We start from the raw sequence: 16,963 nt of genomic DNA on the forward strand, positions 1-16,963 counted from the left end.
GTAGCATATGTGTTTTCAATACCACACACACACAAACACCTTGGGAAAGGAAAAACATAACTGCTGCAGGCTGAAACTCATGTTGAGTGTTTGTGTTTTAATATTAAGACAATCCTTCCCTCTGAACTTCACTGCTGAGGGGCTGGTATGTGCTATTAGGTATTTGATGATGCATTTTTGCAATTGTTTGTCTGATACTAATTCTGCGGAGCTCTTAATCCACCCACATGGTAACAGGCTCTTTGTCTCCGTGTCAGCCGCTATGAATCCCTGAGAAGTTCCCCCCTTGCTCTCATTGTTTTACAATTAAGCCCAGCCTGTTAAATACCTTTTCTTTTTCCTGCTGGGACTTGGTCTCGAGGTCAGCCATCTTGTTGTGAAGTATTTCCAGAGCGTCTTTTTCTTGCTGGAGAGCAGCTGCCTCTGACTCCATCTCAGCCTCCACCAGAGCTCGCTCGACCTCCACCTTAGATAAAAACACATCAGTAAGTCACCATTTTTAAAGAATCTGGGTCTCTACTCTAAGTTTATCTCTGAACACAACTCATTTTGATTTCCTGGTCGATCCATACTTACATCAACGTCATGTTTTAAGACATACGAAATGCTTTGCTTGAAATAATTGTGTTTGATATGTTTTTTTCTACAAATACGTTAAATTACCTTGTAAAAATCCTCCTAAGGCATCTCCTCCTTCTCCCTCATTAAAAATTCCTGAATCTGCATAGGCTCCGCCCACTAAGCACATTTCCAACTGCCCACTATGTCGCAAAAACAAAACTGTTTCTGGCATCGTTTAGTGGCAACTTGTTGAAACTTGAAATTTAGCAATTAGTAGCAGTAACATTAACGTTAGTAGTCAGTAGTGAGTTTGCAAAAATTACGATGACGGTTAGAGCTGCCTCGCGCATCGCAGAAGTGGTTGTCATAGGTTACAAATAATGATATGCACAGCGTCACCCCGTCCATTAACAGGATTGGCTCCTTAGGGAGGTGACGTCTTAAACCTGCCAATCTGAAAACGTGTTGTTCAGCCTGTTCTTGGTACACTGCAGTTTAAATGCAGGCAGGCCCAGTCATGGAGATGACTGATTATGTTGTCCCTGATATCTTGCAGCACATGAAAAACATCACATGGAGATGTTTACAAGGTTAAACACTTGATTTTCACTGGAGGGGGGGGTTTAAAAGTGGTGAAAAACACTACCTAATATTTTGTTAATTTCAAAAACAAAATTAGGTTAAAAATAATAGTGTTGTGTGTATTTGTTTACATGCTCATCATCCCTCTTTCCGTCTTCCCTTTACCTCTCGAGCAGATTCCTCCATCTGGTTGTCCAGCTCTTTGATCTTTTGCTCCACCTCCTCCATGTTGTTGAGCACCTGGATCCTCTCCTCTTCCACGCGCCTCACGTCCTCCTCTGAAGGTCTCACTTCTTGTCTGCGGTGACGAGCTGCATCATCCAGAGCCTGATAACAACATCATCAGCATCATCACAAGAGTGTACCATTGACAACTTGTCACATTATCAGAACTTATATTGGGGATTTAAAGATATAATTTTCATGTAAATAAATGTCTGTTAAGTCACTATCGCCGAATGAAGTAACACAGTAGTGATTGAGTCTATGGCCCACTGATGAAAGCCTTTGCATCTGCAGTATATAGTGGTATTATGGACTGGGTGTTTGTGGCGACATTTGCGGGGAAAAAAATCACAAGCAGCGCCCAGTTAGTGGTTGGTCTGCCAGAGAGGGTGGGCGGAGCTAAGCGGCTGCTTTTCCGGTCTCTGCAAGTGTTGCGAGTAAACAGTAATCTACTATGGCTGAACAAAGAAAGAAAAGATCGATGACTACAGATACAACTTCAAAAATAAGTGAAAATCCAAAGAAAAAGAAACAAATTTGACGCTCAGATGAAGGCAAACAGTCTAAAAAGGAAAGCGACCGTCAGCAAGAAAAATCAAGAGTTACAACTGGAGCCAACCGTGGACGTCACACATGCAACACTGTGTAGATATCTGGGAAGTGAGCTCCCGCAATTACTGTTGATCACCATCGGTGCCGCCAAAGACAACGAAACTGAGAAAATATATCTAAATTACTTGTTTACACGAAGTAAAACTAGCTATACTAACAGTGTTTTAAATTTTTAAAAAATTTTAAATGGGCAGACACAAGCCCACATACATTCACACACACACACACACAAACAGCAGCTGTCAATTCTGAATGTAACACTTGGCCTGCTCTAATCTAATAAATGAGCTGTAAATATCTCCCATCTGTACACATACGGGATGTGTATGTCGATACGTTCAGAGTATTAGAAGGAGTGATCCTTGTCACTCTCAAGTTTTCCACAAAGAACAGGGCACATAATCACTTCCCACATTAATCCGGATTAATCTTTTGAGGAGCTGACCGAAGTCAAAGGTGCTACTTAAGCAGTCTTGTACAGAGGGTGAGGCTGAATGTACATTTAACACGGATTTGGACTACTAAGAACAGATTATTTTAGTCGAGGTTAATCTCTTCTCATCAATGTTAACAGGGACTGTAGTCTGAAACCACAGAAAGACACTAAGTAACAATAAATGTACCAAAACATTTCAGTTTTAGTTCTCTTAGCTAGGCTCTAACAGCTCTCATTAGCACCAAATGTGTGCACTCTGAGGTCTCCCTCTCTCTCTTTTGCTGTTTTTAATAAGTCCGGTGTTCTGTTGAAATTCCTTTCAGTCACATGACATTAAATAAAAATTCCCTAGGAGTGCAGTTTTAAATATTTGTGCAACCCTGGTCAACCCTTGGACAATTTATTGCTAAAGGTAGGAGACAGTTTGACTCTTATTTATAAAGCACGACTGCATACATGTGTGGAGAGCTCCAAATGAGTTAAACTAAAAGACCTCTCTCTTTTACCTCATGAATCCTCTGTGCACGTGGAGATGGAGATGGGGCGAAGCTTCGCAGACTCACAGCGGGGGATTCTGCCCGGTTGTCTCGGTGGCCGCTGCTGCGCCTCCGTCGTACCAGAAGATCATCATCGTAGTAACCGTTCTCTGATCCAGGGGAGGTCAAGTGTCCATTCCCTGTCGTTCCATTAACCGCCGACGAGTCCGTAAAGACAGACTGCGTGTCGTCGTCATCATCATCGTTCACTTGAAGCTTCTCGAGCTCCTGGTTGATCTTCCGAAGATCCGCCACAGCTGAAGTGGGAGCGGCAGCTGTGCCGTCTTCATCTCTTTCAGAGCGGCCCAGCTCCGTACACAGAGACAGGATGGTCTCTAGCCGCTGTCGCTCCTGAGATGAGCACAAATACACAAGCACAGAAATGAGGATAAGTCATTTCAAATAGCTAATATTGTTCTTTCTGATGTTTTCTAGAGCAGTGGTTCTCAACTGGTCTAGCCTCAGGACCCACAACCACCTCCTTAATGACAAATCCTGAACCACATTTTTCAACCACTTTTGCACATTTGCTAAAAACCTTGTGCATTACATCTTTCCTTGTTTTATATAAGGTTAATGTGCTTTGTGCATTGTCCATGCTCAAATATATTAACATAACTGAATTTATTCAATTAGCTTTCCACAGAAATAAAACTAAAAACGTGCAATATAAGTTTAACTACCGTAGGGCTCGTCAAGTTTCAAGAATGTAAATGTAACTGTAGCTGGGATTATCAGTGACTACATGGAGCGTGAATAAACTACACTACTACTACTGCATGCACGTCATAGCAACCCATGGCCTTTAAATCAAAAAAGCAGCATAGACTTTTTGCCACCCTCTTTTTTTTAAAGCACACTCCCGCAACCCACTGAAAACAGGTCCACAACCCACCAGTTGAAAACCATGGGTCAAGACTCTAGAGTATAAAATGTAAAGACTAGCGTTATAATGGAACACTTACATTTAGGTTTGTTATTGTTATTTCCATTAGCAGATTGTGACCATGTTACTTCAAAAGGGGTAAACTTTGGTGGAGGCAACCTTATGTTACAATGTTAGCATTTCTTTTAGCAGACGCTTTTGTCCGAAATGTTAAAAGCTAAATGATCATCCCTTTAGGGACTGACTCATAGAGTCCACTGCTTTAGACACAGCATATTGTGCCGGTTGCTTCGTGAATACAGTATGCTGAATATTTCAAATATTTTATTTAGACCAATGGTGCTGCCACGTGCACTAAATACATTGTAATATTAAAAGGTAGGATATCAAGCATACATCAAACGGAGTTAAAAACATAGTTAACATCTGACTCTAATAGAAATGTTAACTTAAATGTATCTACCCGATTCTGACATTAATTTTCTGCTAATACCAGCATATGCATTTTAAATTACTAGCGACAAAGAGACACAACAGCTCTGATAAAGCAGTTTTGTGTCTTTCAGTCATAAAAACAAAGTTTCCAATGCTCAGGTTACCTGGGGAAGCATCGCAGAAGTCAGTCCCTCAAGTTAAAATGTCCTTGTTTAGTCCAAAGCACACTGACCTTTTTTGCATTTATTCCCATACTCAATTTAAGTATATCTAATGCATACTCTAGAAAGAATATTTCCCTTTCCACAGTTCTCGCTGCCCTGGCACAGCTAAATGTGGAGCTACAGAGGCGGCAGGGAGTCAAAATACCCGTCATAGGTTCAGCAGTAACTTCTCTGGAGGCAGAAGTGTGTAAACAACACAGCAAGCCTGTGTATGTAATATTAGAAACGGAAAGAACATGGTACAGAGGTGTGTGTATGTGTTTGTGTGTGACTGAGAGAGAGTAATGAGAAGGTGGACAGCTGTCAACTATCGGAAGTGTGCACGAGAATAGGCGATGACTCCAAACGCAGGCATGTGTCTGTGTGTGCTGCAATTGAGGAAACGAGACACTTTCCAGGGAATTGTGCTCAAGGAAGGAGTCTGAAGCAGGTAAAGTTTGGACTGTGGAAGTCTTGAGACTTTTTACCTTTTCAGAAAGGCTGAAAACACACCCTATACCATAACACATACTTTTAATGCCCTAAAAATACATTGTTTTGTTTATCATTTCATGTGTAAATAAACGGTAAATAAAAACATAATCAATCCAGTTATATAATATAAATAATGAATAATCAGTGGAATCCTCATTTTTATATATGTAAATGCACATAAACAAACATACACACCCTATTTATAGTGTGTAATGTGAACTATAAGCTGCAGCAAAACAAGCCTGTGTCAGTTTGTAACCTTCTATTCTAACGCACACAGGCCTCTGGAGCCCTTTTAGTAATCAGCTGTCAAAAAGAGAGAGAGAGAGAGAGAGAGACAGGAAGAGGAAGAGGAAGACGCACCGAAATAAACAAGGCCAGTAAAGACTTAAAAGATGAAGGGAAAAAGAAAAAGAGAAAACCAAAGACGGAAGAAAGTGTGAGGAAATAGAGCGGAAACAAGTGGGAAGTTTTGCGTTATTCTGCAGGGCTTTCTTGGTTAAATAATAGGGATGCACGATAATGGATTTTATGCTGACATGCTGATATTTTCCAACCCCTCCCCTCTCCCCTGTAGTGGAATTGATATCATGCCTACTCTTTTTGTAGAGGCGCACTGGCAGAAATAGCTTTTTAAAATGTGCCATCACTGGGCAATATAAGAAAACTACTTAAACTTAGGTCATGTTCAAAATGCTATATTTATTTGTATGTAACATTTTCTCTTCTTTTTTTAGGGAATAATCAAGGATATAGGCATAATTAAAGCAATGTATATCGGCAGAAAAATGACATATCTGGTGATGCTGATAGGTCATTTTTTCAAGCCATAATCTGCAGATACCGATAACGTGCCGATAATACCGTGCATCCCTATTAAATAATGTTTAATGTTTCCTTTTCTTTAAGACACTATCTCATTACTGTACTATTAACACTTTTTATTATTTAAATTCCAAACTATTACCACTGACAAGACAAGCTGATATGCCAAATGTCTTGAAAACGTAGACGTATGGAAATATCTAAACTTAACCTTAACATCCTAAATGACACAATGAGAAATCTGGTTAGCAACTATTTTTGTGTTTATCTTCTTTGCTCAAGGTATCCTCCTCAAAGAGCAGTCAATACACATAACCTTATTTAGCATGGACAGAATGCAGATTTCCTCTTCTACCACTAGAGGGCAGACAAAGTTCAGACAATGCGTTTCTGAGGGGGAGCCTTGGACTCTTAAATATGCCTTAAGTGCTTAAAACGGCAAATTAAAAGCAGTTAATTGTTTTATTTTTGGTTATTTGGAGCTAATGCTAAAAACAAACAAACATAAAATAATACAAATTTGGACTGATTTTGAAAACATAATTTTACCACTGAGTCAGTAAGGAGGCTGCTATCTTACTCATCAGGAGACACACTAAATATAATTTCCTGTCAAGCCACGTAAAATCTTACACAGCTGGGTTTAATTTGATATTTAAGTGCAAATTGGCTCAGTGATCAGAGCAGAAGAGGCACGTCCGCAATGCAAATATCCACCTTGCAAATATAACTACAATCCGAGACAACTGGAAAGCAAGTGTGAAGCTTGAGAAGCTTGTGAAATGGTTTGTGCAGCATCCAGAAAACTATTTCTCACAGTGAAACCACCAGCTCCCTTAGCAGAATACGGCTGTGTGAAAGAGAGGGAAGAATGGAGAGAGAAGTTTTATGGGTCCAGTTGTCATTATATGTTGAGCATCTGTATGTTTATCCACCTGCTACACTGAAACTCTGCTCTCTAATCTTCTGGGTTCCTCTGACCAACATCTTAGTGATGTGTTCTGTGGCTCCTCAGCGGTCCGAACCACACTGGGCGGACCTCCAGTTGACTGACATAAACATACACATGTACACACACATACAATTTAAGCACGGGGTTAAGAATAGTCCCGTTAGTATGGGCCAACTGCCAGCGGCAATTGTGTAATGGTGAGCCTAACTATGTGTGTGTGTTAAGCTCCCTGGGAGAGTGTGTTTGAGGGGACAAGAAGGAGGTTAGTATGAAGGGATGCATTCCTGAAGTCATTCCATTTTGTTTCTTTGTGTGATCGCATTTGTGTAATCTTCCTTTTAGAAATCAGAACAGCAAAAGACTGTTTACCTGTCAACAGTCATTAACTTATTTACACATCACAGGATGCAGAGTGTGTCACAGGTTATATCTATATCTACCGCTTCATTTGATCTCACAGTATGTTGCCATGAATTTGTGGATGCAAGGGACGTGTGGGAAAATGTTGTCTACATATGCAAACACACACAAACTCACCAGTCTCTCCACCTCCTGCTCACGGAGCCTCTCCTCTTTTTGCCTCTGGTGGTAGTCGGTCAGTTCCTCCTTCCCGCTCAGGGAGCTGATACTTCCCCTTCTCTCTCTGAAACCCCCAGGTGGAGTCACTCCTGCCTTCCCGAATGACTGCCTCCTCTCGCCGAGCCCCATCCCAGGTTCCAGACCCGCCTTCCCAAATGAAGACCTCCTCTCGCCAAGTCCAAATCCAGGGGGTTCTACGCCCACCCCTCGCCTCTCCCTCTCCCTCTCCCCCAAATAAGCATCCATTCCTGCAGAGACTCCACGACTTGCCAGTTCTGTCGGGTTGGAACTCGACGAGCTGATGGAGCCCACAGAGCTTGTGGAGGTCAGGCTGAGTTTTTTGGCCACACGAGGAGAAGAGGAGCCCCCCGCCCTGGATGGGATGGTCACATCAGGTGGGGTTGGTGTGGACGCTATTGAGGGTGTGGTTGAGGGCAAGATCTTAGGGGAGGAGAGGGAGATAGACACAACACCTTCTCCCTGAGATGTGCCCTGGATTTGATTCCTGTTGTAAAGCTGACTTGAGTTGCTAGAGTTGTGGTTGAGGTCAATACTGGCATTCTGGATGTTGTTGTAATGCTCTTTGCTGTACTTGTAACCCCCTGCAACATCAGATCGCCGTGGGGGCAGCGTTGACAAGGTCATGACTCCGTTGTTGTTATCACGGGGAGATGGAGAAGGGCAGAGGCGTGGCAGCGAGCGGCTGTGTCCTCCTCCTGTCATCCCATTCAGCGAGCCTGCCGAGTACTTCCTGGTTCGACTGCTGGTCATCGCCTCTTGGTTGCCAAAGCTACGGCGGCCAAGACGGGGGCTTGACGGCATGCTGACTGCACCTCCTGCTGATGGTGTACGGGATGACGTGGAGGAAGGAGGAAGAGAGAGGAGGAGGCTATTGCTACCATCAACAGAAACGGAGGAGCCTCCGCCGTTCCATGTGGACAGTAGATTAGAGGAGCCATGGTTGTGCTGCCGTCGGCTATCGCTAGTGCCATAGCTGTCGTGGTTGCGGCCGAGGGACGTGCGGGAGGCCAGAGAAGAAGAAGAGTCAGATCGCCGTCCGGGGGAAGAAGGGGGGGCAGATTTCAAAGACATGGGAGGACGATCCGAGCTATAGAAACGCCTTGCCTGTTCCTGATAGGCTGTGGAGGATGCGGCAGGACTTGTGACAGGCGTTGTCGGGGGAGACTGAGAAAAAATGTGAAAAACACAAATTATAGTTGGAAATAAAAATAAGTTTGTTATGCATACAGAATAAAACAAAGATAGATTTAGAGACTGTTATGGTTTTAGTATACAAGCAGACCTCGTCTCAAGCCCTGTGACAGAAACAAGAGTGATGAGTAAACACAGTAAACCGTTGTTGAGCCCAGGATAATAGGTAAGCCCTGGTTATCCATGTTTGGTCTTTTAGATAATGAGTAAACCCTGGTTAGTCCTGCGTAGCCCGAGACAAACATCCAACCTTACCATACACACTCTATAAGCTTGATGAAGAAAGCAGAACAATAAAGTTATATGATGGCTGACCTGTGTCATGCTGAAGTAGGAGGGGTTAGCATTCCCGTTGGCTCTCAGGCTGTTCTCCAGGGCGATCTTCTTGCGCTGCAGGGTGTCCATCAAGTCCCTGAGCTCGGAGGCTGACCGCATGCCCCTAGCGCTGCTGGTGCCGCCCACCACTGCATGGCTGTAGTCACTGCTAAACTTCAGGTAGTCTGCAGGAAAAGTAGAGCAGAGTGTAAGTATAGCCTTTCCCACTGAAATTAGCGCATTCACGCAGGTTTTCCAGACCAGTGAAGACCCGCTTACAGATGCCCATTGTCTCTTTTCCCATTGCCAGTGGAGTATACTGCTGTCAGTGTCATTTCTGCTGCGTCACCATCTGACGTCACAAATGCTTCAGTCTGTTTATCAAACTTGGTGCGACAAATTTGGAACGATGTTCGAGCGCTACTCGGACCGAGACGGGCGGTATTTGTAGCCGAGATGACAAGGAATCGCAGAAGTTACCGACGGAGCATAGCATCGTTCCGGAAAAGGGGTGGAGATTAACGTGTCGACACGAGATTTGTGTTCCCATCAATGCTAATTGGAGGCGAGGCGAGTATTACCCGGATCTACTGCAGAGTCATTTAACCCGGGTCTGAATGCCGATTGTAACCTTTCCCACTAAGCAAAAAAGTCGGGTGTTAGTGTTTTTTTTGACCAGTGGGAAAGCGGCTATTGAGTGGTAAGGAAAACAGGGAGATATACATGGGAAATACAAAACAGTGTCAGTTAGCAGTGTATGCATAAAGAGATGGATGGACATTTTCTTTCAGTTCAGCTTGTGGAAAATTGAGAAAAACAAAACCAGTAGCAGGAAAAGAAGGGAGAACGGAGAAGAAGGAAAAGAGGGAGGGGCGATGTATAACTGGATGCAGAAGAGAGAAGAAAGAGAGAGAAAGGGAAAGAGAGAGAGGTTGTGTATGTACCTGAAGCAGCAGCTATTCATAGATAGGGGCCTTGGCAGGACAAACTCAACCCAAACAATCTGCAAATGGCCGAGACCCGCCAAGAATAGGAGTCCAGTCACACTCACATGCATGCAAATACACTCTCGCACAAAACCGTCTATTAGATCCAAGACAAACACTTCAACTCTGACTGGACTGCAGCTCCTAAGAGTAGGATTTTAGGAAATGAAAACGACCACAGAATATTCCTGACTACCCTCAAGAGGCCCCCCGCCCTTCCTAAAGCCTTTTATTTAAAGCCGTTTCTGCAGAGACGGGGTCTCCAAAACCTCAACGGACTCACTTTTTACTTCCTTCCTCTGAAGTCTGAAAAAGCCAAATCTGCAAGAAATATCTTTCCCTCCGTTAAATATTGCTGTGGTCAGCAGTTGTATTATTTTTGATTAATAGCACTAGTGTCATTTTTCAGTGCAGACTAAAAAAACAAAACATCCCTACATATCCCTAACACTACACTACACACAACAAAGGTAGGTGAAAGCAGTAGCCTGCCCAGTTTTTAATTCATCTGTTGCTTTATGTGGAAAAGCAGCTATTACAATGTTCACGCTTAGACCACCCAGTGTTTAACTGTCAAACGCCCACACACACACACACACACACGCAAAAGCTTTCCAACAAATGTGGGCCGGGGCTTGAAAGCAACACCAATGTGTATATTGTATATGTGCATATGCCAAGAGTGAGCATATGTGTTAAATAGTTTAAGCTTAAGTTAGACTATTAAACTACCACTGCTGGATGGGTTATATTGTAAAAGAAACAAAAGTGCCCAACATCGCTGATTATAAGCCTGTGTGAGAAAATGTCCAACCTTACATGGTGGAGAGAAATGGGGCAGAAAATTAGAGACATCATAAGATCCAGAACCGCACACACAGGCAGACACACATACGCGGGGTGTTCGTGTCCATACATGGGCAGATTTAGGAGGCCTGGCGTGCATCAGCTCCGTTCTTTTCTCGTCTATGCCCAGCTCGTTTTTGCTCTCACTTTCGGTGCGATTATTTTAGAGTGTGAATCTTGGCGATCTGCAGGATAAAGGTAAAGATTTTGGCTGCCTGTGTTCGCCAATTTCTGCATGAACATGTGTGTGAGAGAAGTCTATAAAAACAAGTTTGAGGAGAAAGGAGTCCTTACGTAAGGGGTTCAAAGAGCGAGGATTCCGCAGATTATGGCACAGACGCACACCTTTCTAACAGCCCGATCAATCACTAAGGAGACAGCAGATTCCAGCTGTATCTCCACGGCAACGCAGAGGCACCAGATGACAAAAACATTCCAATATGCTTTGACTTAAACTTTTAGCATATGTTTGACAGTGAGACTGTATGTTTAGGAAAGGACATATGAGATGGCTGAAAAAAAAAAAACCTGCCCCCTCCCCTCCCTACCCTTCGGACTTTTTGACACACACACTCAAGACTAACATCCTATTCTCACACACCTGGTGCGTCTTGTCTCCCTGTAACTTTACCCTGAAATCCCTGAAAGATTCTTGTGGAGGCAGATGTTACTTTAAAGAATAAACGGATGAAGAGTAACAGGAGCGGAGGACAAAAAGCAGATAGAGTACGCAAAGGAGATGCTGAAAAAGGAAAGGGAGGGAGGGGAGAGAGAAGATGGTGATGTGGCAGAAGAAAAGGCAGAGAGGAGGATCAGAGAAGAAAGGACAGGGATGAAGCGCAGGTCAGAGGTCAGAGAAGAGGTTTAGTTGACCCTCTGTGTGTGTGTTCATGTGTGTATACCTGTGTTGTAGGCTAAGGCAGACACGGGGCTCTTTTGGGGAAGCATGCTTTTCATTCTGCTCGCCTCCTCGGGATGGTTGAACCGGAAAAAGTAGGACTTACCCAGACACAGTGAATAACCTGGAGAGAGAAAACACACAGACATACAAGGTAAAAATAGAGATGCAACACATTATTACCCAGACAGAAGGTTTAGTTAACTACAATCATGCTAAGTGTAGTATAAAGAGTATAAATAGCAAAGACTTACTATACTACACTAGTTTATGGTGACATGTATATTAGGTATACACTAAGTATGAAGAGGCAGCTTCATATAAGTGTAAGCCTGGGATATTTATTCACAGCGAGACACACACTTGCACGCACTGGTGCACAGCCAGCCACCCAGGACCGCAGTGTTTGCTCTGGCCATCAATTAGGCTGAGAGGGCCAGGTATTAAACAAGATGTCAGGGTCACAACCTCTGTAATACACACAGCCAGACACAGCTGTCCAAATACCTCCGAAGGGGGAAGAGACAGCAGTGCTGCTGACACACACACGCAGGAGATTTGATGCTGTAAAAAAAAAGTTAGAGGACAGCAAAAAAGAAATAAAAACATGACACTGAATGCACATTTTGAGGAGTGGAGAGGAGACAGAATCCCCCCTCTCATTTGTCTTGCTTCTGACACCGAATACAACCTCTTCGCACTCTCCATTCGTTCAACCTCCATCCCTGAGAGTGAAGATAAGCAGTACAGTAAACCCCCACATGTGTGTGAAAGCTTAAGACAGCACCTCCTTAATAGCTCCATTACAGTTACATCAGATTCCTCAGACCTGAAGTCAGACGCAACCACTGAGGCATGAGGGGGGATAGCGAGAGGGTGAATGGAAAAAGACTGAATGGAAAAAATTGTTTTCTTTCTTTTCCTTCTCTCGTTCTGATCTCTCTTTTGCCCTTTTGTATCTCGACTTAAAGCTTAAGCTCCACTAAAAAGCTGCGGTAACAGCCGAATTTGTGATTATACTTTAGCTAATAGGGGTCCTACGCGTCTAAACATTGCTTTAAAGTGCCAAGAGAGCTTTTTTTTTTTTCCACCTTCAAAGCTGTAATTTCTCCGCTCAGGGGGGGATCTGAGAGAAGTTGTGAGGGGGAGCTAACACCACACACATGAAAACAGTGTATGGAATGTTTAGTCTACACAGCTGGACTGTGAGAATCTCAAATACATACTCGTGTAAACACTATCTTGCAGGTTTGGGCGCAAACTGTGAAGCAGTGGCATCGTGACAGAGGGATCTAAAGATGTCAGGCACACACACACACACAGGTCAACATGAAGGCTACGGTGAGCAAGATCTAATAATATGTTTGTCATTGCTAAACATGAGTAACATGCGTTTCTTCTTCAAAATATTATTCATACTGTGTTTGTGTGTGTGTGGGAACATGTCTCATAACGGTGTCAGCCTAATGACTCACAGTAACCCTCAGTATTTAGCACAACAGCAAAAGCATGCACACACACTCACACAAACACACACACACACTCTTTGCCAGCAGTCAGCTCTTGTAAAAATCTAATTTCCTCCCCTCAATAGCCTCACCATGTGCCACCTTTAAAGTGGAGGGTAAAGTGTGTCGCCCTGATTTGTCCACAACCCCCCTCCCTTCCACTATTTCTAATTTCCTCTTAGGACTCCTCAGCTAACAAATTACTACTGACTAATCCTCTCCTCCTTCTTATCTTCAGCAAAAATAAATAGTAGCAGAGTGTGTGTGTTTCTCACATCCACAACAAAACAGGTTTAATCTCATCCACGTGTTTAGTTGTTTACTAGCAAATTGAGTCTGCCTCCCATGTCGAGGCCCCCCAACACACACATACATATGGGTAGACCCTCTCCAAAACAAACCAAAGTGGAAACTAGTCTGTATATACATTTATAGCATAATTTAAAGTTTGCGATCTACAAAGTCAGACCTCAGAGTCTTTGAGGACACAGATGTAGGAGCTGTATCACGTCTGGGGCCAATTTACGTTCCCATGTAGATCTGAGAGAGCCGAACTACACTCTCACCACAATGTTTAGGAGGAGAAACTTAAAACTGTTTCTCTATTTAGTTAACATAAGTGGAGGAATTGTCAAATTGAAACCATTAGTTAAGAATGGAAAATAAACCATTTACCCCATGATGAACATCTGCTTGGAAGAAACCGGCCTTCTAATTGGTCAGGTTTAAGGTACAATCAAAAAATTCCAAACATAGTTTCAAAAACACCCAATTTGTTTGCGGCTTTGAAATGTTGCTATGATTTCTAAAATCTGCATAGCAGTGAACTGAAGTTGAATTTACTAGTTTGTGAAAAGATGTGTACACACACTCGTCCCAGTGGGAGTGTAAATTGGCCTCAAAACCACAAATGAACCCTCTCTGGGGCACAAGAGGTCCGACAGTAACATCATAAAAAAACAGTCTGGTGTTTCTCTGGGGACTTGGTGCAGATTAGATCGGTCACACTTTCTCCCTCTCTCTCTCACACACGCATAATCTCTCTTAATCAGATGCTTTAATGTCTTTTATCTACCTTATCTCAAACTCATTCAAAAAGACTTAATTGATTACCCACTTCTCTCAAGCAAGGGTGAAGGCAAGGTTACAACTCACCAATTCTGGTCATCACAAAGAAAAGACTTCTGATAACTGATAACAAAGGACATTTTCCTTATCTATCTGTTTTAAACACGAGGTTGGTTAAAAAAGTCAACATGTGCCAGCGGCAGGGCAGAAGAAAGACTTGTGAAGACAATAACATCCATGACAATGAAGCAGGTTTTGTTTTCAGGTGTCAGGTATCCCAGGCCTGTCCTCATAGCCACAGGCTAGTTCCTTTGTCACAAACACTCACACCAGTCTGTGAATTTGCCAGCTAATATATGACCCTAAGGCATGCATACACACCAAGGTTGTTTGCATCAAATGGTGCAGGCAATTTGCTAAAACCTGGTTGTGATGGGGTGCCTTCCAAAATAAAATAAAACTTTAACAACTCTGTGGCTTGTAAGGCATTAGAGTATCAGTGATTTCAACCTTCTGTCTTACTGAAACAATACACAAAGGGCACATTTTAAAGCAGTTAGTGATCATTGATTTCAGCTTAGTGCTTCAGTGTTTCCATTGATGTATAGTGACAGATGGGATGTAGGCTTCTTTGCAGCCTTTCAAAATGGCTTTTGACTCTTTTTGAAGGAAAATCAATAACATCAGCAGTTGAGCATGCCGTTTATCTTTGCTGGTTAAAGTAGCCTAATCCGCAATATTAAGTGTGAAGACAAAGGTTTAAAAAAAACAGTATCTGTATTGTTGGTGATAACCACAGAATGAAGATTGAGAACCTTTCCCAACCTTTTCAAAGAGCATGTGAATGTGTTCAACGTTTGATGTATCTAATATGATTAGCATCAAACAGAGTGAAGAGTCTGAGCTTATCAAACACACTAGCTCCAAATGCAGATTCCCAACATGCTCAAATAATAAATAGAGATATATATAATGCAAAAAATCTGCAATTAAATGAGAACAGCTGTAGGCTAAGACGTAGAGCTTCGTTACCAAGTAGGCTACAATGAGTGTCCTTCAATTTAATTTATTTTCACACATGAAAAGTCCGCACTTAAAAATGTTAGGAAAACGCATCGCTTCTGTGTTATTTTTGTAATAAAGCTAACATAGGCTAATAGAAATTGGTTACAAACCTTTTGAGTCCCATTCAGTGAGCACTTATCCCGACAAGAATCTTCTTTCTTTTAACGTCTGCCAAATTATCATGACAAGACCACAAAAGCACTTCTTATAGAAAGGTTGAACAAAAATTATTCTGACTTGTACTACTACTACTACTCCTGCCGGTGCCTGTGTTGTTGTTTCCTTCCTTCTCAACAGCAGGGCGCCTCCTCTATCGTCTTGACTCCGTGTGGAAGAAAGTTGCTGGATCCACCATCCACAGGTCTGTGTCCCGGACTGTACCAAGTTTCAGTGAATAGGGGCGGAGCTTTAGGAATTGCCAGAGGAATTAATTTTTAAAACTGTCTAGAAAAACAACATCACTAATTTATGGTTGAAAGCTGAAAACTACAACAAAAAAGAAAGAAGAACGAGTGTAAATAATTAAAACAACACATCTAAACTAACAGCGTATAACGCCTTTTCCCCTACCTGTAGTTGGTAGGTTCAAAGGCTATTAGACAGTGAGATATTTGGTAGACGCCCCCTCAGCTTTCCTTTGTCTACCTACCTATTTTCCTTCTCTTTTCCTTAAAATACCTTGGACTAGATATACCCCAAACCCAGTTGTGCTGCAGAGACCGACTTAGAAACCTTGTTAAACTGTTGCCATTTTTCTGTTTAAACAACAACCTATTTCATGTAAGGAGCAAAACATTTAAATTCTGAGGCAAAACAACAATAGACAAGGGGTGGGCCAGTCTGTCTGCCAGGCTGACTGCTGCCAGGCCAAAGACAAGAATTTTGAGAAGACAGATAACACTGAAGAGCAAATAAGAGTAATATCTTTTTTTTCTCATTAAGGAAGAACTTAGCCCCCCAGCATTTGTCTTGTATCATGTGTGCAGACCATGTATTTATGTGAATGTGAAAAGAGAGGCGATATACAAGCTATGTTTTGCTCAGAAGCTTGATTTGCATTTGCTTTAGACCAGCGTGAATTCTGGGAGATTGAGTTTTATTCCATAACTCCAATTGAAACTTGATCCAAAGTGAAGAAATAGATGTTAACCCATTAATGGTTTTCATAGTTAAAAAATACAAGAAACCTGCGGTTCTTATACTGCTAGCTTGTCATTGTTTTTATAGCCAAACAAGGATTTCCATTGTCATCTCTGCTGTAATTACACGGATATCTAACTATTAAACAACTGACTTCCAGCTGTTCCAGTGAGTGAGGAGTGAAACTGATGTGATTCCAGGTCAGGCTCCAAAGTTCCAAATACAGAACAGATCACTTCCTAAACATAGCTAATCATCTCCAGACTGCCCCACAGTGTGTATTTGTGTGCAAGTGTATGTTTGTGTGTGCGGTTAGACTAACTCAACCCAGAGCATCTGAGGCCAGTGGGTATTCCTGAAAGATGTTCTCTCTCCCTCTCTCCCTTTCTCCATACTTTTCCAAACCATGCCCTTTTCACTTTTTTTTAACCCCTTTTTCTCTTTCAGTCGTTTTTCCACCCCTGCTGCTTCACAATGCCCTGGCCTCGTGTGTGTAGACACACCAAAATGTTGTCAATATTTGAATCAGCCAGGCAGAGTGGGAAGATAAATAGGCCTGTCAATATTTAACTTTAAATGGCCAGGCCACAAAGGATAC

At 42.5% G+C, this 16,963-nt stretch overlaps 1 protein-coding gene across 3 annotated transcripts in view; it reads right to left on the reverse strand.

The window, feature by feature from the left end:
* Positions 1–16,963, reverse strand: part of phldb2b (pleckstrin homology-like domain, family B, member 2b) — a 40,949-nt gene that overhangs the window by 11,694 nt on the left and 12,292 nt on the right. For 2 of the 3 annotated variants that reach the window (XM_069667592.1, XM_069667591.1), the window contains exons 6-11: positions 11,589–11,708; positions 8,855–9,039; positions 7,286–8,512; positions 2,923–3,303; positions 1,309–1,470; positions 329–466 (exon numbers count right to left, since the gene is read on the reverse strand). In XM_069667592.1, coding sequence (XP_069523693.1) covers positions 329–466; positions 1,309–1,470; positions 2,923–3,303; positions 7,286–8,512; positions 8,855–9,039; positions 11,589–11,708 — 2,213 coding nt within the window. Of the gene's footprint in view, positions 1–328; positions 467–1,308; positions 1,471–2,922; positions 3,304–7,285; positions 8,513–8,854; positions 9,040–11,588; positions 11,709–15,335; positions 15,546–16,963 lie in introns of those variants that run through there. The other variant, XM_069667594.1, reaches the window with a different exon arrangement.

Source organism: Semicossyphus pulcher, unplaced genomic scaffold, assembly GCF_022749685.1.
Source record: "Semicossyphus pulcher isolate SPU_LCO1_2020_fin unplaced genomic scaffold, fSemPul1.0.p SCAF_18, whole genome shotgun sequence".
Lineage (NCBI taxonomy): Eukaryota > Metazoa > Chordata > Actinopteri > Labriformes > Labridae > Semicossyphus > Semicossyphus pulcher.